Genomic DNA, 23,829 nt, shown 5'->3' on the forward strand with positions numbered 1-23,829 from the left:
TTCTTAAGCCCGAGTAATATTCCATTGTATCAATATATCACATTTTGCTTTTCCATTCATATGTTGATGGATACTATTGCTTCCACATTGGAGCTGCTGTAAACAATACTGCTACAAACATGGTGTATAAATATCTCTTTGCAATCTTGCTTTCTATTTTGGCGGATGTTACCCAGAGGTACCCATTCATTGCTGAAACTAATTGCTTAATTTTTTGAGGAACCGTCATACTGTTGTCTGTAGTGGTTGCACCATTTTACATTCCCACCAACATTGCAAAAGAGTTCCAATTTCTCCACAACCTCACCAACATTTGCTATTTTCTGCGTGTGTGTGTGTTTTTTGGAAGGAGCCATCTTAATGGGTGTGAGGCAGTATCTCACTGTAGTTTTGATTTGCATTTCCCTAAAGATTAGTGATGTAGAGTATCTTTTTACATGCTTGTAGGTAGTTTGTAGATCTTTCTTGGAGAAATGTCTATTCAAGTCCTTTGCTCATTTTTGAATTTTTTTCTTTTAGTTTTCTATATATTCTGGATATTAATCCCTTATCAGAAGTATGATTTGAAAATATTTCCTTCCATTCTGTGGGTTGCTTTTTTACTATTGATGGTGTCTTTCAATGTACAAAATTTTAAATTTCTGTGCAGTCCAATTTGTCATTTTTTATTTTGTTGCCTGTGCTGTTAGTGTCATTATTTATTTATTTATTTATTTATTTAAGATGGAGTCTTGCTCTGTCGCCCAGCCTGGAGTGCAGTGGTGTGATCTCAGCTCACTGCAACCTCTCCTTCCCAGGTCCAAGCAATTCTCCTGCCTCAGCCTCCTGAGTAGCTGGGACTACACGCACGTGCTACCACGCCCAGCTAATTTTTGTATTTTTGGTAGACATGGGATTTCACCATGTTGGTCAGGCTGGTCTCAAACTCCTGCCTCAGGTCATCCACCCACCTTGGCCTCCCAAAGTGCTGGGATTACAGGCGTGAACCACGGTGTCTGGCAACTACTTATTTTAAACCTGCCCACGCCTTCTTATTCAAAGTGTGCTTCTTTAAAGTTTTGCTTTGTATCCAGTGTGACAATATCTGCCTTTTAATTGTAGTTTTGACCACTGCATTTAATATAATTATTGATAAGGTAAATTTTAGATGTTCTATGTTGCTCTTTCTTTTCTATTTATTCCGTATGTTTCTTTTTTCTTTCTTTTTAATTGTGCAGCTGTACTTTAATATGTATTTCATGCACAAATATATTGAGAGAAAAAGGGAAAGGCCAGGAGAGGGACAGGGAGAGGCTGTGAGGGTGTAATAAAGATCCATCTTTAATACAAAGCACCTAGAAATAATACTCTATCACTTCAGATAATTATGAGACCCTTACAACAGGTGGAGACATGGTGGAGAAATAGTATGCAAACAGAATATGTTCTGACAAAGTGGAAAGAATGCAACTAAAAATTGGAGCAGAATGGAGAAGGAGAAAAGTAGCCCATGACAATGACTGTTGAATAGATAACAGATGAGAATCAACAGATACCTTGAAAACGGAGACACCAGAGAGTAGAAGTTAAATGAGCTTTCTTGTTTATGCCGAATGAAGAACATCAAAGGTGTAAATAAGGTAACCAGTGAAACAAAATATGAGGCTTCCAAAACATAAAAAATAATTGTAGAATGTGAGATACTTATACATCATAGAGAGAAACAGGGTAAATATTATACACGCTGTAATTAGAACAATGTGAGAGCATTGAGATCATATCAATAATTGTTAATGGGCTTAACATCTGTAGAACAATGAAGATATTTATGGACCCACATGGAATGATTTCTAAGATATAATAATTTAACTATACTATATTACATATGATAATATATAATGGTATATTATGACTATAATTATAGTATAATATATAATTATATATAACACATATAATACATATTATATAATATATACTTATATATAACATATATTATATATGTTGTTATAATTGTATGTTATATATTGTTATATGTTATATATTATATAAGTTATATATTACATATATGATATATAATCATAAATTATATATGACATATGATACATATTATATTATATAAAAGTCATATAATATATAATATACTATATATTATGATATATAACATATCCTAAATATTATGTATATTTATATATAATATAATATATAATTTGAGACCAATGTGGCCAAGATGGTGAAACCCTGTTACTACTAAAAATACAAAAATCAGCCAGGCATAATGGCAGGCGCCTGTAGTCCCAGCTTATTCAGGAGGCTTGAGGCAGGAGAATCCTGGATCCAAGGGGCAGAGGTTGCAGTGAGCCAAGATCTCACCACCACACTCCAGCCTGGGCAACAGAGTGAGACTCCGTCTCACAAAAAAAAAAAAAAAAGGATTCTGTGAAAGAGGAGCAGGACGAGATAGCAGGAATGAGGAAGGAGCAACATTTCTTTGAGTCTATCTTTTTTTTAATTGTTTTCACTGTTAGATGATGTTAATGTTCTAAATAGTAAAAATAAATAAATAAATGAAATTAGATCAGTATACATGGGGGAAAACTCTAAATGCCAACTGAAACCAGTAAACTCAACTCTATTTCACAAGAGCAAAAACTACAGTGAAATGGAAGGGCAAAGAATTAGTTCAAATAACATTTGAGGCTGGGCTTGGTGGCTCATGCCTATAATCCCAGCACTTTGGGAGGCTGAGATGCGTGGATCACTTGAGGCCAGGAGTTCAAGACCAGCCTGGCTAACATAGTGAAACCCAGTCTCTACTAAAAATAGAAAAATTAGCCAGGTGTGGTGGTGCATGCCTGCAATCCCAGCTACTTGGGAGGCTGAAGCAGGAGAATCGCTTGAACCCAGGAGGTGGAGGTTGTAGTGAGCTGAGATTGTGCCACTGCACTCCAGCCTGGGTGACAACAGCAAAGCTCAGTCTCAAAAAAAAAAAAAAGAAAAAGAAAAAGAAAAAAAGAAAAAAAAAATAAAAAAATAGTATCATCGAATAAAGGAACAAGAATATGATGGGCCTCCAGGTGTGATACCCTGAGGACACAATGTCGTTTATGTAGCAATCCAGCTGGGAACATAGGAGATTCTATACCATAACTGGCCTGTATTCTTCAAATTTATCAATTTCATGAAAGATAAAGAAAGGTTGAGGAACTGTTCCAGATTAAGGGAGACTTAAAAGACTTGTATTTTTAGTAGAGACAGGATTTCACCATGTTGGCCAGGCTGGTCTCGAACTCCTGACCTCAAGTGGTCTGCCTACCTTGGCCTCCCAAAGTGCTGGAATTACAGGTGTGAGCGGTGGTGCGTGCCTCTTATCCCAGTTACTCGGGAGGCTAAGGCAGGAGAATTGCTTGAACTTGGGAAGAGGTTGTAGTTAGCCAAGATCGTGCCACTGTACTCCAGACTGGGCAACAGAAGACTCTGTCAAAAAAAAAAAAAAAAAAAAAAAGATTTGGCAACCAAATGCAACGTGTGATTCTGAAATGGATTCTCTACTGGAAAAATAATTGCTATAATAAACATTTTGTGGGCAATTAACTACATCAGAACATATAAGTTAGATGTATATCATTACATTGTATCATTAGATCTGTAGATTGTCACATGTTGATGTTAAACTTCCTACATTTGGTAATACAATTGTGGTTATATAAAGGAATACCCTTATTAGGAAATAATCACTGAAAAATTAAGGGGCATAGTGGTATGATATATGCAGCATACACCTAAAGAATTCAGAAGAAATAATAATAAACATTTTCCTATAACTATCAATCTGCTGAGAGAATGATAAAGCCAATATGGTCATATGTTAAAAATCAGTGAATCTGGGTTCTTTTTATAATTCGTATAACTTTTCTATAGATTCGACACAATTTCAACATAAAATCAGAAAAAAATATTTTCTTACAGAGGGGTGAACTGAATATAAAACAGGTCAAATAGAAAACTAATAGTGAGATAGTGTATGCAGACTCCAATGTATCTGTCAGTGATTACATTAAATTCTAAACAGACTAAAACCTTTTTTGTTGCTGTTAGAGACAGGATCTCTCTCTGTCACTCAGGCTGGAGTGCAGTGGTGGGATCATAGCTTACTGTAGCCTCGAACTCCTGGGTTCAAATGATCCTCTCACCCCAGCCTCCCTAATAGCTGGGACCATGGGCATGTGCCACCATGCCCGGCTAATTTTTTAATTTTTTTTTTTTTTTGTAGAGATGAGTCTCACTACATTGTTTAGTGAGGGGTCTCAAACTCCTGGTCTCAAGTGATCCTCTGGCCTCGGCCTCCCAAAGTGCTGGGATTATAGACATGAGCCACTGTGCCTGGCCTAAAGACTTTTATTAAAAAGAAAACTGGGCCGGGCACAGTGGCTTACTTTGGGAGGCCAATGTGGGCAGATCACCTGAGGTCAGGAGTTTGAGACCAGCCTGGCCAACATGGTGAAACCCCGTCTCTACTAAAAACACAAAAATTTGCCAGCCATGGTGATGCACACCTGTAATCTCAGCTACTTGGGAGGCTGAGGCATGAGAATTGCTTGAACCCAGGAGGCAGAGGTTGCACTGAGTCAAGATCGTGCCACTGCACTCCAGCCTGGGCGCCAGAGTAAGACTCTGTCTCGCAAAAAAAAAGAGTAAAAATGGAGGCAAAACCCCCCTAATTATATAAATATAGGAATACAGAAAGGTTCAAGGAAGAAGGTCACAAATATGTATACCAACTGGTAGACTACATTGGTACTGAACAAAATTAGCTCAGAAGCACTGCTTAGAAATTAAGTGGGCATTTCATAGATGTTAAAGAGACCAGCCCACCTGCAAATGTTAACAATTCTAAATACTGATGCACTCAATTGCACAGTTTCAAAACATATAAAGCAAATTAACAGGACTAAACTGAGGCTGGGTGTAGTGGTTCACGCCTGTAGTCCCAGAACTTTGGGAGACCGAGGTGGGCAGATCACCTGAGGTCAGGAGTTCGAGATCAGGCTGGTCAACATGACAAAACCCCATCTCTACTAAAAATACAAAAAGATTAGCCAGGCATGGTGGTGTGTGCCTGTAATGCCAGCTACTCAGGAGGCTGAGGCAAGAGAATCGCTTGAACCCGAGAGGCGGAGGTTGCAGTAAGCCGAGATCACGCCACTGCACTCCAGCCTGGGTGACAGAGTGGGACGCCATCTTGAAATAAAATAAACTGAGAAAGAGACAAATCCACAGTCACAGTGGGAGAGTCTAACGCTTCTCAACCACTGACAGAAGAAAGAGACACAGAAATAATTCCATACATATTGAAGATCTGAACAGCAAAATTAGATTTGATCTAACAATAAATATCAGCACTGCACCCAACACCGACATGGCAGACATTGTTTTGTAAGTGGGCACATATCTCCTACATTGTATTCTGTCACTACTTCCCCCCCCCCCCTTTTTTTTTTTTTTTTTGGCTGTTGACTTGAATGCCTGGATCTTTTTAGTGGAGTTTTCATATTCATACATTCTTTTGGGGATGTATAGGTAGGTCAGTTTCTTTGAAAGGCAGTAGGGAGGGAAGTTATCTTGCCAGCCATCATGGTCCACACTCTCATTCTGTTTCTCTTCTTGGAAGGAAGACATTAACTATAGTTCACTGAGTATCATGTCATCTGACCCTGACCTCACCTGCTGAATCCAAGGCAACAAACCCTTGATACACACTCACTCCAAGAATCCACTGGGGATTTAAAGATGGAAAAAAAAAAAGTTTCTGCCTTCAAGAATTTCAAAGCACTGTGAGAAGGGCAGAAGCATATATAATTAACCAGAATTCAGGGTGAGAAGTATCATTTTTAACTGTTTGGAAATGGTGTTATGAAAGAGCATTACAGAAAAGGTGTCTGCCTCAAGAAAAACAGACTCATGAGAACTCTTTAGGGTCTTCATCTGGGATGACTTAGTTATAAGGAAGGTGTTCTTGCCCTAACCCAAGTCAGAGAAGTCATTCGGCTGAAAGGTAACCAAGAGCTTCATGAAACCTGGGAAGAATGAGTGAGGCTGAGCCTTGAGAGGGGCTTACACATGGGCAATGGGAGTCCACAGACCAGGTTTCCTCTGCCCACCTCCTTGGGGCCACCTGGCCGCTTGTGGCTACTGTTCGTGTTTGCTTCGTGGCAGGCTGCAGCCTGGCTTTGTCTTCTTGGTGTGCAAATAGCCACTCTAGCCTCATGTCTTCATGATTCAAGTTGCCACTGGAGACCAATTAAAATCTCTGAATCACATTTCCAAATACACAGAGAAGAATGATGGTTCACCCTGGGTAAGACAGCCGTGGGCAGCCGGCTGTGGGCAGGGGTCATGAATGTGGTCTCAGCCAGCTCTCTAATAAGAGGATGTGGGCAAGGAAGGCATCACCAGGCAGAAGGGCTGGCTGCTCCAAGCACTAGAAGCCAATATGATGACACCATTATTTCTGAGTGAAGAAAAGCTTTCTGTTATGGGTTGACCAACAAGAAGACAGGCGTTCAGCTCAAATCTGATTCTGTGCTGGCTTTTAGGCCATACTTTTATTAGAAAACGTTTAGTGGCTGGGTTCTGGGACTAGCAGGAGATTGGTGGAAAGAAAGGGGAGGTCTGGAAAGTTCTTGCACATGTGCAGTTCTCTCTCCATGCCCCCTCATGGGTCCCATGTACAAGTTTGCGGCAAAGTAGTATGAAATGTACAGTGAAAATTTGGGCTGTGATGTCCACAAGCTCCTGCAGTGCAGACTACAGTTGGCAATATTGGTTCAACTGGTTTCTGCCAGTTTTGTTATCTTACAAGTGGAGGGAGTTTCAGTGTTTCAGCAAATTGTTTCTCTTCTTATCCGCCATCTTGCAAGCTCAAGAATTTCTGTCAGTCATTGGTTTTAGTTAACTCTTTGGGGCATGGTTTCAAAGGTAACATACCTGACACAAATGAGCTGACTGTAGGGTCCTTAGGCACCTCTCTACATGGCTAATTACTGTAGTTGAGGCAACTGGCAAAAAAAAAAAAAAAAAAGTTACTTATTCTTTTCATTGCTTATTTAGGAAAAATGTTTGTCAGAATAAATCTAATAGTGGCTAAAGTTTACATGGGAGACATTCGTGTCAATTCTAGCCAACATTATCAGTGTTTGCAATGGTTCCCTGAAGGATGGGAATATTGGTAAGTGTGTAGGTGCTGAGGCAAGGGACTGAAGGCACAAACTGTTTCAGTATAATCAATAAAATAGTTAGAATAAGAATAGTTATAATACAAATTAGATATAGAGATGATCATGGACATTATCAATCACTAGTATAAACATTATCAATCATTAGCTTTTAATATTACTCTTCGTTGTATTACTAATATAACCAAGGAATAACCAGCGGGTATAGGGTCAGGTGCTGAAGGGACATTGTGAGAAGTGACCTAGAAGGCAAGAGGTGAGCCCTCTGTCTGCCTGCATAAGGGCCGCTTGAGGGCTCCTTGGTCAAGCGGTAATGCCAGTACCTGGGAAGGCACCCGTTACTTAGCAGACAGTGAAAGAGAGTCTCTTTTCCTTGGAGGAGTCAGGGAACACTCTGCTCCACCAGCTTCTTGTGGGAGGCTGGATATTTTCCAGGCCTGCCTGCAGTCATCCGGAGGCCTAAACCCCTCCCTGTGGTGCTGTGCTTCAATGGTCACGCTCCTTGTCCACTTTCATGTTCTTCCCGTACTCCTGGTTCCTTTTTGAAGTTCTTAGTAGACAGGGGTAGAATAGTGAGTCTTTCTTTCTCTTTAGGTAGCCGAAGCAGACAGCATTTTCTGCTGATGTATGCTGCCTTCCCTCTCTGCTTCGGCTGCCTAAAAGGGAAGGGCCCTCTGTCCCATGATCACGTGACTTGCTTGACCTTATCAATCACTTGGATGATTCACCCTCCTTACCCTGACCCCTTGTCTTGCATGCAATAAATATCAGTGAGCCCAGCCATTCAGGGCCACTACCGGTCTCTGCGTCTTGGTGGTAGTGGTCCCCAGGGCCCAAATGTTTTCTCTTTAACTCTTTGTCTTGTCTTTATTTTTCTACAATTTCTTGTCTCCGCACATGGGGAGAACACCTGCTAAGCCCCATAGGGCTGGACCCTACAGGTAAGACCACACAAAGTGCCAAAGACAGTGCCAGATCTGCTGCAGGAACTTGAAGATGTCTTTTTCCTTGTACTGGACATGTATTCCCAGCATCTCTTCCCATCTTCTCCCTTTCCAATAGTACCTGGCTTTCCTAGCCAGGTGATTTATGTGTGATTATTTCCACATTCCAGCTCCAGAGATAGAAACTGACTGGTCCAAGTCATCTACTGAACCCATGCCCCTGGTCACAGTGGTTGGCTCTACGATGGGCACATGAACCAAGCCAGGTCCAAAAGGCTCCAGTACTGGCCCTTTGAGCTATATTGGAGGTACACTTTCCCTACTCTGAACTTGGACCAGGAAACACACAGACCTTGAGAGCAGTGGGCAGCTATTCTAGAACCAGGGGTGGGTCTGCAAGAATGGAGTGGAATATGTTTACACTCCTCACAGCACAGCAGTGGAGTGGGCCAAAGGCCTGGGACCTGGAACACCACTGAAAAAGCATCTTAAACTCCACATGGCCAATTCACAATTCTTTTTTCCTGCTCCTCCCCCAGTATGTCAGGTCAGAATGGGTGAGACTGTGGGGCAATAACACACAACCCCCAAATCTCAGTGACTTAAAACAAGACAGGTTTATTTCTTACAGTACAAGTTGAATGCCAGTTGGCAAGAAATCTCTGCTCCTCACCATCCTTATTTCAGGACCCAGGTGGACAGAGCAGCAGCCACCACTGGGGAGAGAGAGAGTTCTGGAGGATTTTGCAAGGGGAGTTGAATGCTCTGACCCAGAAATGACGTATCTCGTTGTCAAGAACAAGTCATAAGGCCCCACATAAGTGAAAAGGGGCCAAGAAGAGGGGAGAACCAGAATATTTGTTGAACACCAATCATGACTAACACATAATCTTCTCCATCTCAAGAAAAGGCACCCTTTTATGTTCATAATATTAAGTTCATTAAAAAAAAAAAGAATCAAGAAAAGGCACCATTATATACCCAGTTATGCAAGCCAAGAAAAAAATTTGTTCCTGATAGTCTTTCCCCTATTCCTAATGTCTAATCTGCCAGTAAGTCTTTTTTTTTTAATTTATTTTTAATTTTTGTGGGTATGTAGTAGGTATATATATTTATGGGTTACATGAGATCTTTTGATTCAGTCATGCAATGCATAATAATTATATCAGAGTAAATGGCATATCTGTCACCTCAAGAATTTATCCTTTTGATATGGTATAGCTGTGTCCCCACCCAAATCTTACCTTGAATTATAATAATCTCCATGTGCCAAGGGTGGGGCCAGGTGGAGATAATTGAATCCTGGGGGTGGTTTCTCCCATACTGTTCTTGTGGTAGTTAAGTCTCAGGAGATCTGATGGTTTCATAAATGGAAATTCCCCTGCACAAGCTCTCTTCTCTGCCGCCATGGCAGAAGTGCCTTTGCTCTTCTTTAATGTTCCGCCATGATTGTGAAGCCTCCCCAGCCACGTGGAACTATGAGTCCACTGAACCTTTTTCTTTATAAATTTCCCAGTCTCACGTTTGTCTTTATTAGCAGGGTGAGAACAGAATAATACACCTTTGTCTTACAACATTCCAATTATACTCTTTTAGTATGTACAATTAAATGCACAATTAAAATGTACAATTAAATTATTTTTGACTACAGGTGCACTGTTGTGCTAGCAAACACTAGGTGTTACTTATATTTTTTGGTACTCGTTAACCATCCACTTCCCCTCCACTCCCCCACTACCCTTCCCAGCCTTGGGTAACCACCCTTCTACTCTCTATCTCTATGAGTTCGATTATTTTAATTTTTAGCTCTCACAAGTGAGAACATGTGACGTTTGTCTTTCTGTGCCTGGCTTATTTCACTTAACATAATGACCTTCGGTTCCAATTATGTTGTTATAATACCAGCAAGTCCTATCAGCCCTACTTCCTCTCTTTCTCTACCCCTACCTACCATTCTGTTTCCAAACACCATAACGTTGCACTTGGACTACTGAAGTATCCTGGTCACTTGATCACTGGTCTCCCTGCTTCCGATCGCACACCTCACCCGCACATCTGATTCCCACCCAGCATCTGTGGTCGGCTGATTAATGCCGCCCCCCTCTGAAATATCCACTTCCTAATCTCTAGGAAATGTTCACTTCCTAATCTCTACGACCCGTGAATATGTCATGCTCCTTGGCCAAAGGGCCTTTGCAGATGTGATGACAATTACGAACCCTGAGATGAGGGAGATTATTTTCTCTTATCTGGTGGTTCCAATTTCACACACACCAGTCCTAAGAAGTGGAGACTCTTTCCCAGCTGAAGTCAAGAAGATGCAGCAAAGAGACAGAAGGAATGTGAAGCTTGACACCCTGCTGGTGGTCTTGAGATGTAGGGGGCTATGCAGCAAGAACCAGAGAGAGGCCTTGAGGAGTGAAGGGTGGTCCCTAGCTGAGAGCCAGCCAAGAAATGAGAACCCTGGTTCTTCAACTGAATGAGCCTGGAAACAGACTCATCCTTGGAGCTTCCAGAAGGGAGCCTAGGTTTCATCTTCCTGGACTCTGTGCAGAGGAAACAGTCACGCCCTGCTCTACCTGGACTTCTGATTACAAAACTGGAGACCACATGTTTGTGATGTTTTAAGCCTGTATGTTTTTGGTCACTTGATATGGCAGCAATAGAAAAATACAGTATCACAGAGATACTGTTTGAAACACAAATGAGATAATGTCACTACCCTGCTCAAAATCCTCCACTATTTTTCAATCACATCTGGGAACAAATTCAACTTCCTTATGGTGGCATGTGTGGTCTGCCTTCTGCATCCTTCTACTCTCTCCTCTCCCACGTGCTGCATCTGATAGGCGCACCAAGCTCCTTTCTGCCTGGGGCTTTGTGATACTGGCTTAGCGACCTGGAGGTTTCTCCCCTCCAATCTTAGTATAGAGTGATTCTTCTGGGGGTAGTCACTGAAACCTTGGCCTAAATATCTCCTCCAAGACGGCTTTCTGAGCGCCCAAACCCAAGGAGCCACCACTCATCTCTACCACAGCACTTTCATTTCTCTTAAAACATTTGGAGTTTTCTGTAATTTTTCTTATCTGTTGTCCGTATCCTCTACTAAAACGTAAGCTCTACAAGAATATGGAATGTCTTAGACACTAATGTATTCCCAAGGCCTTTTAGGTATCAACAAATATTAACTGAATAAATCTAATTACTAGGATATCAGATTAAGCCTTACCTAAAGGCCTAAAAATGTTAAATGTGCTAAAACATTCCCTTTATGTAAGACAACCTGGGTTAGGTTTTCTGAAACTTGTGTAAATCAAACATAAAATTCTTTTATTTTTATTTTATTTTTTATTTTTTTTGAGGCGGAGTCTCGCTCTGTCACCCGGACTGGAGTGCAGTGGCCGGATCTCAGCTCACTGCAAGCTCCGCCTCCCGGGTTTACGCCATTCTCCTGCCTCAGCCTCCGGAGTAGCTGGGACTACAGGCGCCCGCCACCTCGCCCGGCTAGTTTTTGTATTTTTAGTAGAGACGGGGTTTCACCGTGTTAGCCAGGATGGTCTCGATCTCCTGACCTCGTGATCCGCCCATCTCGGCCTCCCAAAGTGCTGGGATTACAGGCTTGAGCCACCGCGCCCGGCTTAAACATAAAATTCTAAGGCCCCCCCAACCACCTGAATGGACCCCTCCTTTAGGCCAAGGGCATTCTGAAGTTAACCTGAAAAACTAGTTCAGGCCATGATGGGAAGGGGGAACTGGACATGCTTCATTATATCCTCCTTACTTTGGGAATTATGGATAGAACAGACTCTTTAAGTCTGATAAGAAACATTTACAATCTACTACTGTCTCTGAAGCCTGCTACCTAGAGGCTTCAGCTGCATAATAAAACCTTGGACTCCAGAGTCCCTTACCATAACTCGGACATTCCTTTCTATTGACAATAACTCTTTCAACTAACCGCCAATCAGAACAATCTTTAAATCTACCTATGACCTGGGAGCCCCCCACTTTGAGTTGTCCCACCTTTCTGGACTCAACCAGTGTACATTTTACATGTATTGATTGATGTCCCATGTCTCCATAAAGTGTATACACCTAAGCTGCACCCCGACCACCTTGGGTACATGTCATCAGGACCTTCTGAGACTGTGTGTCATGATGTGTCCTTAACCTTGGCAAAATAAACTTTCTAAATTAAGACTTGTCTCAGATACTTTTGGTTTACACTTGCAATTTTAAATTTCCTAAATGATACACCCTTGGTTTTCCCTTAGAGGTCATCATAACCATTTCAATTCAGTGCAATAATAGGATCTTTTGAATTCATGTTTATATCATAAACCTATCCTCATGCCCTTTACTCCCCTGTTCCTCTGGCATAGAGTAGTTACTCAGTAAGTTCTCACTGAAGAAACCATTGAGCTACATGATGGCCTAGGAAAAATTGTGTTAATAATTTTCATAATCTACCAGGCTCTTACAGATATTCAAAGATTCTGAAACATTTTCTATTAAACAAAAAGGCTGCCCACAAAAATACCACAGTAACAGTACAGCAGGTCCCCTAACAATGGTTTTGTCTATTTGTGCTGAACTATTAATTATCAGTAACCCCCAAAGCACCTTCCTAGCTACAGAGTGAATCTAGTGTGAGATCAGGTGTTGTAAAAAAAAAATAATAACAATAATTAACAGCAGTGAGTGCCAAATGAGCAAAACTTATGTAAATAATCTTAATAGAAATGAGAGATAATTGTTCACAGGTGTCATTTCCTGAGAAAAAAACATACACCTTTTCTTGCAGGAGAAAATGCTAATAGTTTCATTAAATTTATGAGCCTTAATTAGCTCACTGCGGTTCTAATTACCCGGCTAGTCCTGAAATCATGTTCCTTCACTCCTTTCCCTTTCTTAAGCAGATTCATGCACAATCAGCCCGTTCTACTTCTTTATGAATATGTGCACCTTGGCAGGGCTTTGGCATTTATCTTCAGCAATGATAATGTCTCCTCTAAGAACATTCAATCAATCAGTGTCTCTTCGTCTTTGTCCATGGCTCTATTTTTCTGTCTCTCTTCCCCACCCATACACAGACACAAACACAAATCCATTTCCTTGTGTTGCAAATACACACCTCCGGACTTACTAAGAAACTGATTTCTCTATAAAACTGTTCTCTTTATCTCCTCAGTCCCTGAAGTTTTTTTTTTTTTTTTTTTTTTCCTGCTTTTAAAGATATTTTCTACAGCAAGAATAGTCAACATAAAATTACTAAGGGCTCTTTAGTATCTGTCAGACTCACCTGTAACTTTGTTCTTCAGGCTTTTCTCTTTCACATTCTAATTTTGAAGATGACTATAATAATAATCCTGCAGCTTTCATCTAATGTACTTACCATGTGCTAGATATTGGGCCCAGTGCTTGAAATGTTACCTCATTTAATCCACCCCACAACCCAATAGGTAGATTATGATTACACCTCCATTTACAAAAGAAGACATGAAGCTAAGAATATGAGTAGCATGCTCAAAGTGATACAGGTTCATTCTCTTTCTTTTTCTTGTGGGACTCCAGTACCACTTAGAGAATGGCATAAAATGTACCAAAATACATTCCATGCTCTTTTCTTTTTAAATAAAAATGGGGGCCGCGCATGGTAGCTCACACCTGTAATTCCAGCACTTTGGGAGGCCAAGGTGGGCAGATCATGAGGTCAAGAGATCGAGACCATCTTGGCCAATATGGTGAAACCTTGTCTCTACTAAAACTACAAAAATTAGCTGGGCATGGTGGGCAGCTGTAGTCTCAGCTACCTGGGAGGCTGGGGCAGGAGAATCCCTTGAACCTGGGAGGCAGAGGTTGCAGTGAGCCCAGATCTTGCCACTGCACTCCAGCCTGGCAACAGAGTGAGACTCCATCTCAAAACAAAACAAAACAAAACAAAACAAAACAAAACGGGTCTCACTATGTTGCCCAGGCTTGTCTTAAACACCTAAGGCCCAACCTATCCTGCTTTGGCCTCTCAAAGTGCTGGGATTATAGGTGTGAGTCACCACATACAGCCTTTCCTTTGTTTTTCACGTTCTCCCCAACCCACAATGTTTTAGTCTGGATATTTTCTTTTTTTTTTTTTTTGAGACAGAGTCTTGCTCTGTCACCCGGGCTGGAGTGCAGTGGCTGCATCTCAACTCACTGCAAGCTCCGCCTCCCGGGTTTATGCTATTCTCCTGCCTCAGCCTCCCGAGTAGCTGGGACTACAGGTGCCCTCCACCTCGCCCTGCTAGGTTTTTGTATTTTTTAATACAGACGGGGTTTCACCGTGTTAGCCAGGATGGTCTCGATCTGCTGACCTCGTGATCTGCCTGTCTCGGCCTCCCAAAGTGCTGGGATTACAGGCTTGAGCCACCGTGCCCGGCCTGAATATTTTCTTCTAACCTATTGTCCAGTTGATCAATTCTCTCTTCAGCTGTGTCTAACCCAACAGTGAACACTTAATTCATTGTACTTTTTCAGTTCTAGTATTTCCATTTTGCTTTTATAAAGTTTTCAGTTACTCACCTAAATTCTCCATCTTATCATTTAAAGTCTTAAATATGATAGGCATAGTTATTTTAAAGTCTATGCTTTAGGCTGCAATATTTGATTTGCCTGTGGCTCTGTTTCTACTTCAATTCTGTTTCTGTCATGTTTTTTGTTTTTGTTTTTGCTTTTTTGAGACAGGACTCTGTCACCAGGCTGGAGTAGAGACTGACATGATCATGGCTCACTGCAGCCTTGATATCCCAGGCTCAGGTGATTCTCACACCTCAGCCTCCTGAGTAGCTGGGATTACAGGCACATGCTACCACACCTAAGTTTTTGTATTTTTTGTAGACACAGAATTTTGCTTTGTTGTCCAGGTGTCAAATTCCTGGGCTCAAGTGATCCTCCCTTCTTGACTCCCCCAAAGTGCTGGGATGACAGGTATGAGCCACCACACCTGGTCTTAGTTTTTAAAAATTATTCCTGATTATTTTTTATTGAGTGCTACACTGTGTATATAAAAAGTGTAAAGATAATTTGAAGCCATGAATAAGGTTATCATCCTTCATAGCAGATTTACATTTGTTTCTGGTAGGCAATTTGGATAACAGCCTCTACTCCCAGAATAAGGTATAGCCTCTCTAGAGTCTCAGCTGAATGCCTGGGAGATTCACCATGGTCTCTCAGTCCCAGCTGGACCCAAATTCCAAAGTCTCCTCAGGATTGTGTAACTTCTGAAATTTCTGTTCAGTTCTGCCACTGACCAGATGTTCTCTGCTAAGCCTCTGCAGGCTAGGAACTGACCAAGGACCCAATGGGAAATTCTTAGGTGTTCTTTGTTGTAACTCCCTCCTCTCTGGTGCTCTGCCCCTCTAACCCCCTGCCAAATCCCTTAGCCACCTTAGCAGCTATCAACTCAAATCTGCTTCCTCCAGGAAGCCTGCCATACTCTGCTTGGGCTCCATGTTCCTGTGCCACAGTTTGGAAAAGCCTCTAAGGGAGAAAGCCTAGGTGACCCCGGGATTCGCCTTGTGTGCCTCCTTTCTGTCAAAGTTTACAAAAGCTGTATGTTAACCATTATCGCCAGGCCCTATTTCTTTTAAATTTTTTTTTTAAGAGACAGGCTCTTGCTCTGTTACCCAAGCTGGAGTGCAGTGATGCAATCATAGCTCACCACTGCCTCAAATGCCTAGGCTCAAGGGATCCTCCCACCTCAGACTCCTAAGTAATTGGGACTACAGGTGTGTGCCATCACTCATGGCTAAATTAAAAAACATATTTTGTAGAGATGGGGTCTTGTTATGTTGCCCAGGCTAATCTTGAACTCCTGACCCCAAGTGATCATTCTGCCTTGGCCTCCCAAAGCACTGGGATTACAGGTGTGAGCCACCATGCCTGGCCCAGATCCTGTCCTTTTAAACTGTGGTAGGAAGAATTCTAAGATGGCCCCCAAGATTCCCACTGCCTGAGGAACATGCCCTGCAGAGCCCCTCCCCTTGAGTGTGGATGAGCCTATGAATATAAACGCTACACCTACTTACGTAATTAGGCAAGGCTATATAGCAAAAGCAAAAGGATTCTGCAGATGTAATTCAGGTCACAAATAAGCTGATTTTGAGCTAACAAAAATGGAGATTATACCAGGTGGGTCTGACTTAAACCAGGTGAAAACCCCCTTTTTATTTTTGAGACCGAGTCTTGCTCTGTCACCCAAGCTGGAGTGCAGTGGCGTGATCTTGGCTCACTGCAATGCCCAGGCTGGAGTGCAGTGGCGCAATCTCGGCTCACTGCAAGCTCCGCCTCCCGAGTTCACACCATTCTCCTGAGTCAGCCTCCTGAGTAGCTGGGACTACAGGTGCCTACCACCCCCCCGGCTAATTTTTTGTATTTTTAGTAGACACGGGCTTTCACTGTGTTAGCCAGGATGGTCTCAATCTCCTGACCTCATGATCCACCCACCTTGGCCTCCCAAAGTGCTGGGATTACAGGCGTGAGCCACCGTACCCAGCTGAAAAACTCTTAAAAGAGGAACTGGAGAGATGATTTTTGATGGCCTTGAAAAGGCTAACGGTCATCCTGTGAATCGCCTAGAGGGGGTGGCCTCTAGGAGTTAATGGCCTCAGTCCCAAGGCACAAGGAATTTAATTTTGCCACCAGCTTGTATGAACTTGGAAAAGGTCTCCTAACTCCAGATGAGAAAGCAGCCTGGCTGATACCTTGATTGCAGCCTTGTGAGACAGGAGAGGAACCAGCTAACCTGTGCTTTGGCTCCTGATCCACAAAACCTTGAGATAATAGACGTGTGTTTTTTCAAGCTGCAAAATTTGTGGTAATTTGTTATGTAGTAATAGAAAATGGATACATTCTCTGTGCTATTTTGGTGTGAAAGTTGGACTAGCTTTCCTAAAACTTGGGGCTCTCCCTATTCTATGGCTGAGACTAAGTGAACTTGGGAGTCATCCCCTCTTTAAAAGTGAGAAAGAATCTGGCTGTGTACCCTTCTTGTCCTGATGTCCTTTGTGACCTTTGAACCCCATGCCAGAACTTTCATGGGTCTTGTCTATTCAAGTTTTCAACTCCTTTTTTCAGGCCACATTGACATTTTCTATTTTGTTAGAAAGTAACCTATTTCCTATAGGTTATTTAGTTTTGTTACAGAATTGCATATGTTATCCTCATATAATTATTATTCCTGATTCTGGAATTATATTTTTTACATTTCTACTGTTTTATATTTTTGTTTTGTCTTAATCAGGTTGGCCCATTGTTTATCTGCTTCATTTTAAAAGAACTGAATTTTGAATTTATTTATCCTTTTTACTATTTGTTGGATTGATTGATTTCAGCTATCTCATAAATTTTATCTTCCTAGTTTCCTGGTCTGTTTCGTTGGGTTTAATTTCTCTCTTTTCATTATCAAAAAATTCCAAACTAGCTTAAACCATATGTTTTCATTGTTAATTTGTTTCATCTAGATGCCCCACAAAATTTTGACACAAATCCTAGACATACACTTGCCTGTAAATATTTCAGTATATATTTTAAAATATAATGACTTTAAAGAAACTTAAGAAAATGTCCATATCACATATAAGAATTATTGAGATGGGACTGTTCCCTTGAGCAAGGCAACCCCTTTGTGGGTGAGAACTGGAGTGGCTGTTTCACTCAGCCTGCTGCTGGCCACTCCTCGCGAGAGGGAGTATGTGAGCAAGTGAGTGCAGGAACTGGAGGGAAGGAAGGCTGGAACTGGCCAGTTGCTCCTCTCTGGGAGGAGGCAGGCTGTGTGTGGGCCCCACAGCAGCATCCAAGCCCCTGCCCTCCTGGCACCTGGGTTCTTGTCTGGCATCCAGGAAGAATCAGGTCACATGAACGGACTGAAGCGTAGTAATATGTGGATGATTTTGTGGGGTGATGGAAGTGGCTCTCAGTGGGATGGGAGTTGGAAAGGGGATGGTGTGGGAAGGAGATCTTTCCCTGAAGCCACATGTCTGAAGTTAGCTGGGTCTATCCATAGTCTCCGCTGCTCAGCTGCTTGTATTCCCACCAGTTGGCGGCTTGTATCCCTGCTGTTCAGCTGCTTGAGTTGCTCTGCCACCTGAAGTATTTTTATGGGCACAGGATAGGGGTGTGGCAGCCGCAAAAGGCAACATTTGGGCAGAAAAACAGGGTCAGCTGTTTTCACTTAGGGTCAGGGTTCTGGGCTTAAGGGTGGGGTTCAGCCAGGAGCCCAGCCATTCTGTATCATTATGCTAGTTCTTTAATATCACCAATGTTCATTCAGACAGTACTGCTAGCACAGAGGGCAAGGACACAGACAAGTTCAAGCTGCCATTCTCCCAGAATCCCCCAGCTAATAATGGCCTGGCTTTCAGCCTGACTGTAACTCAGAAGAAATATATTTTATATTGTACCCCCCAAACATGAATACCTACATGTATAACTGGAACAGATCTTCCACAAAACAGCACTTACATTTAACACTGGGCTGTCCTCCTCCTTCCTTCCCTCCCTCCTTTCCTTTTAAATGTTGGTTGTAACTCATGAAATTGACTTCACATTATACTATGGTTCTATTATGCACATGTTGAAAAACAATCTTATAAAGCAAACTTCTAAATAATAACGAAAAGGTTTATGAAATGAGTTTCAGACACCTTATCTGAAAGGAGGGGCAGAGAAAAAAAAGCATTTCATCTGTCAAGCGCCTGGTGTCCATGTCAGCCCATTTCATGTTCAGTATCATATCCCACATCTCTCGCTTATCTATACTATTATTCTTATTTTGCTAGGGACCACCTTTCAGTACAGAATATCTGAGATCTCACTGCCGGTTTTTTTCCATTTTGTCTTTCTGACCATTTTTGCTTGAAATTTCAACTTCTGCTTTGAACGTAACAGTCCAACACATTTGTTATCTATACACTCTAACCAAGCAGGTGCACTACCACCCATCTTCCTGAACTACTAAAGACTCAGAATTTAATTAAGTAGAAACTGTTCTTGAGGTCAAAACAAATAGCATTTAGTCCTTCAAGGATAAATTCTGCTGATAGTAGTCTTCTCTTTATAAATCTAAACTATAACCTTGGAACTCAAGTGAAACAAACAAGCAGATGTCAAACCAAAATCCGCGTGAAAAAATAAACACCCTCAACAATAACAGTTACAATTAAGATCCTGACACACCCATCTTTAGTGATTTACTCTATTTAGCAAATATTTCATGCACTTCAACAAGCAGGTTCCTTGGGCTTTGACCTTCAAAGAAATGCAAGACACTCATGCAATTTAAAAGAGCTTTACTTAGTATACAATCTCCATACAATTCAGTAAAACAAATTATAAAAGCTCTTTGTAAGATTTTACCCAAAGGGTGTTAAAAACAGAAAACCAATTGCCAGAAGAAAGACAGACATTCTCTCATCTCAAAAGCTTTTTTCCACAAACAGACAAACACTCTCTTAGGCCAAAAGGTTGCCATGTTTAAAGCATTTGGGAGCATATTAACCAAGATACAGGATCTGATAACACTTCACTGATTTTGAGATTTGAGTTAAATTTTAAAAACCAAATATTTGTACGTTAATTTAGGTAGGTTTTGGCCAAAGATGAACTAAAATCTTTACACCTTAGACAAAATTAATATAGAATCAGAATAGACATTTTTACTTTTAGTTAATTGTGGAATAAAGATGCAGATCGGATGATGTATTTACATGTGCCTTTGCCACCTGGCAGCATCCAACCAAAAACACACACCCACACAAACACAAACGCACACACTCCTGTCACGCTGATCTCACAAGGGTCAGGAAAATCATCATTAACACGATGACAAATGGCCTGGGTAACATCTAACTATGCTCCTGGCTAATATACTTGAAATGAATCCCTATTTTTCAAATGCCTGTAATAAAAGTGGTTAGAACCTTCCAACTAAATTAGAATCTCTAATAACTATTGTGATCAGTATCAGTAGTTGGTCATTTAATAAAGTAAGTAGGTTAAAGTAGGGAATCATAACCTCAACTGTGTAACTGTACATTCGTTTGCTGATCTTCTGATATAAAGACATGAGTTTTTCCTTTGCCTAAGGGTCCAATGACTATAGTTCTACTTCTCACATAAATCACACCAATAACATGATTTGGGTCCCTTCCTCTCGGTTTAGAGTTTTAAAAGTGGGATGAGTACTTAAATAAATCTATGAAGCAATCTAAGCTCAGAAATTTTGATTTGTAAATTTTCCCCAATATCTTATAATTTTCCCAGCCACACCTAATTTAAAAGCAACTTTTACTGGCAACTAGCCTTTATCACTTCTTACCAAAGCATTCAACTTAATTTTTGCAGAAAGCTCTTTCTTTTCACACCCGTATTTTCTACGTGTACGTAAATACTTAACTGAGTTGTGTACTTACAAGAGGAAGCAGAGCTTGCATGTAGTAGTTTGGGACGGGCGCACAACTCAAGGGAGGGAGCCAGAGCACTGAGAACACCAGAGAGCAGCCTCCAGCTGTGCCGGGGCAGGTGGCTTACGAGAGAGATGGAGACTCCGGGGCCTGGGAGTCACATAGGCAGAGTCCGTTAAGAGCACTTCTATTGTACTTAGAGGGTCTTCTGATTGCTAACTCAGAAGCAAAATCAAGTGGGTTTTCTATCAACAGAAAACAGAGCCATTCTTTGAGGCTATCACCACCCCGGTCTGAGTGGCGGGGAGCTGCCGCTGTGGGTCTCTTGCTTCAGCCTGGTGGAGAGGCTGTAAGCCAGAGCCAGAAGTCAGATGCTCTTCTTTGCTTTCCTTCTGTGTACTCCAATGAGAAGGTCACATTGGAGAATACTGACGAGTGCTAAAAATATTTATTAATAACATGATTCGTTGATAGATTTGGTCATCAGGAAATAAAAACTTCTACTGTACATTGTCACAGTGTCTTGGAAAGAGTGTTAAGTATGGATTCTGTCTTGCAAGATTTTTTTGGCACTTTATATTTTTCACTGAAGACTGAGCACTAAAGACGCTGGCAACAATGACACCTAAACTATGAAAAAGAAAAAAAATCACTGTTTGCCATCATTGCGGTGATAAGCATACAAATTTAAGTGCATGTTTCTTGTATATTAAGACTCCAAATGCCCAAATGCTTAGATGAATACATACAGGAATACTTAAAACAAATTTAAATATAGCCATAACAGAGGATTTTGAAAACAAAACCACAGTCTAACATATTGTACTGTACCTTACGTGTGCTTGGTTTCAATTAGAGTAAGGCACTCGCTGAAGGATGGACTGACCCATGCTGTCAGCTACAACAGGCATGCATCATTATTGGCTTAATTAAAGTTTTAGTACTGATTAAAACGTTTTATTATTGTATTATCCTAAACTGCAGTGGTCTCCAATCTTATTAAGGGATACAAAAAAGGTATAATTCAGGAGTTTCAGTTGCATAATTTAGTAACCCAGCTACTGTCAATTTTTTATTTAAACAAGTTTTGATAAAAGCTGAGTCTGCTTGTGTCCAACATGACAGTGTAAACGACTTTTTGAATGCTGCTTAATAAGTAGTAATTTAATATAAAATCATTTGAAAATGTGATGTAGCCATCTTGATGTCTATGGTAATTTACTTCAATACAACTGCAAGCAGAAATGCTTAAATCATTTCCACCTGGCAAGAACAGGGGAGAAAGTTAATTCCATTAGCCATCTTGATTTAATTAAATGCATAATATGTTCTTACTAGCAACTTTTACATGTCCTCATCATTAGAAATTAATTATATAAGCAATTATCAAAAAAATTTTGAGCAAGTACATATACTCTTCTTTGTTGTTTACAAATAAGCATGACTTAGAGGCACTTGGTTACCTTTTAGTAAGGAAAAGAATTATACTACCAGGGCCCTCCCAGTAAGATTGGAAACCACAAGTCAAACTTGGTATGAAAATGCTGTCTGAAAATGCTGTCTGCTAAAAATACTGTATTAGTGAACTAGTTAAGATAGAACATTTAAAAAATATTCAGACTTTGCAAGATTCTAGGCTGTAAAAAATACAAAGGCTAAAAACACAAGAAGTTTACAAAATTTTGCAAACCCAATAAATTGAAATGAGTAAGAAATAAAGCAAAACTATTACTTGCAGGAGAAGTTAGCGTATCAGTAAGTTTTAAAATAATAACACTAAAATGTAATAAATTCTACTTGGCTACATACATTTCTGCCCCTTTAAGGACTTACAATATGGAACTTGTAACACTTTTCTGTGCCCAGCATTGAAACACATGTGTGCACACGCGCACACACACACACAAATACATGACACATAGTGCTGAAGTACTCTACATTTCAGACAGAGTGTAACAAAATGTTTGATAAAAGCCCTAACATGATTTTTTTTGTTAATGTTAAAAGCATGACAATTGGAAAATATTATAACATTTTAAGATAAAACAGGACACTAAAGAGCTTTTTAGAAAGCTACCAATTCGTCTTCACCAGTGAAATCATATTAAATAAGCTGATCATCATTTCTAGTTGATTCAATCATAGCTGTTTTAAGCCACCTGAAAATTAAAAGTATTTCAAATCCTGAGCAGGTGCTCATCTTCCAACATGGTATGTGCCTATCCAGGTATCCATGGAACACGCATCATTCTCTCCAACAACATAATTTTAGGTCACTCTTAGAAAGTTGTCAACATTTAGGCTAAAGAACATTAATGAGAAAGATAGACACACAACAAAAAAGACTTCTGCTTGTAGAAGATGCTTTCAAAGATGGCAATGCTTGTGTAAACATCTGTAGAACCTACTCATATCACAGCTTGAAGGTTTGGGCTACCTACTTACATAGGAAACGTCATCTACCGAGTTTCATCATGATGCAGTTTCACTGTATCAAACATAGACACTGGGCAGAAATCTGTGCTACTTGTTTCTGGACAGCTTGTAAACATGGAAGGTTTTGTTCTGGAACACTCTGGTGAAGTGGGCCACATAGGAAGGCAGGTTTCTTTTGATCTCTTCACAGAAGCGAGGGTGGTCTGCAGGTTTCAAATCAGGATCATTCTCTCCTGGGCCATCCATCATCTAAAACCAAAACAAACCCAAATACAATTTTGGGGGAAAATCCTACTTATGAAAGACAGTAGGAGCAGGAATGGGTATTGGGTTTAAGAATTGTATGTAAGTGAAATTAAATTATATTATTTCAATGTCCATGGGCACTTGGAGATCATCTGGCGCATCCTTTTCCCCCTTCAGAAGTGCAGACCACGGCTGAGAAGGAGAATGCAGTGTCACACAATGATCCCATTAACGGGAAAGCCAGAACTAGAACTCAGGTCTGTTTGCTCTTAGGAACATACTATACTGTCTCTCTCACAGAAATGAAATATAGAGAACTACTGTGATCAGAGGAAGCTCTCTAATTCATCAGAAAAAGTCACACTTCGGCCAGGTGTGGTGGCTCATGCCCAAAATCCCAGCACTTTGGGAGGCTGAGGCAGGAGGATCACTTGGATCAGGAGTCTGACCCCAGCCAGACCCCATCTTTACAAAAGATAAACAAACTTAGCTGGGTATGGTGATGTATGCCTGTGGACCCAGCTACTTGGGAGGCTGAAGTAGGAGGATCACTTG

The 23,829-nt window shown here is 40.9% G+C and overlaps 1 protein-coding gene across 6 annotated transcripts in view; it reads right to left on the reverse strand.

Annotated features, from left to right (window-relative positions):
- Positions 1–19,462: 19,462 nt before the first annotated feature.
- Positions 19,463–23,829, reverse strand: part of DPY19L3 (dpy-19 like C-mannosyltransferase 3) — an 80,044-nt gene continuing 75,677 nt past the window's right edge. For 3 of the 6 annotated variants that reach the window (XM_023229043.2, XM_023229044.1, XM_023229046.3), the window contains exon 19: positions 20,460–23,277. In XM_023229043.2, coding sequence (XP_023084811.1) covers positions 23,116–23,277 — 162 coding nt within the window. In that variant the 3' untranslated portion in view covers positions 20,460–23,115. Of the gene's footprint in view, positions 23,278–23,829 lie in introns of all 6 variants that reach the window. The other 3 variants (XM_023229047.1, XM_023229042.1, XR_002735114.1) reach the window with 2 other exon arrangements.

The sequence above is a fragment of the Piliocolobus tephrosceles genome, chromosome 21 (genome assembly GCF_002776525.5).
Source record: "Piliocolobus tephrosceles isolate RC106 chromosome 21, ASM277652v3, whole genome shotgun sequence".
NCBI classification, from domain to species: Eukaryota; Metazoa; Chordata; class Mammalia; order Primates; family Cercopithecidae; genus Piliocolobus; species Piliocolobus tephrosceles.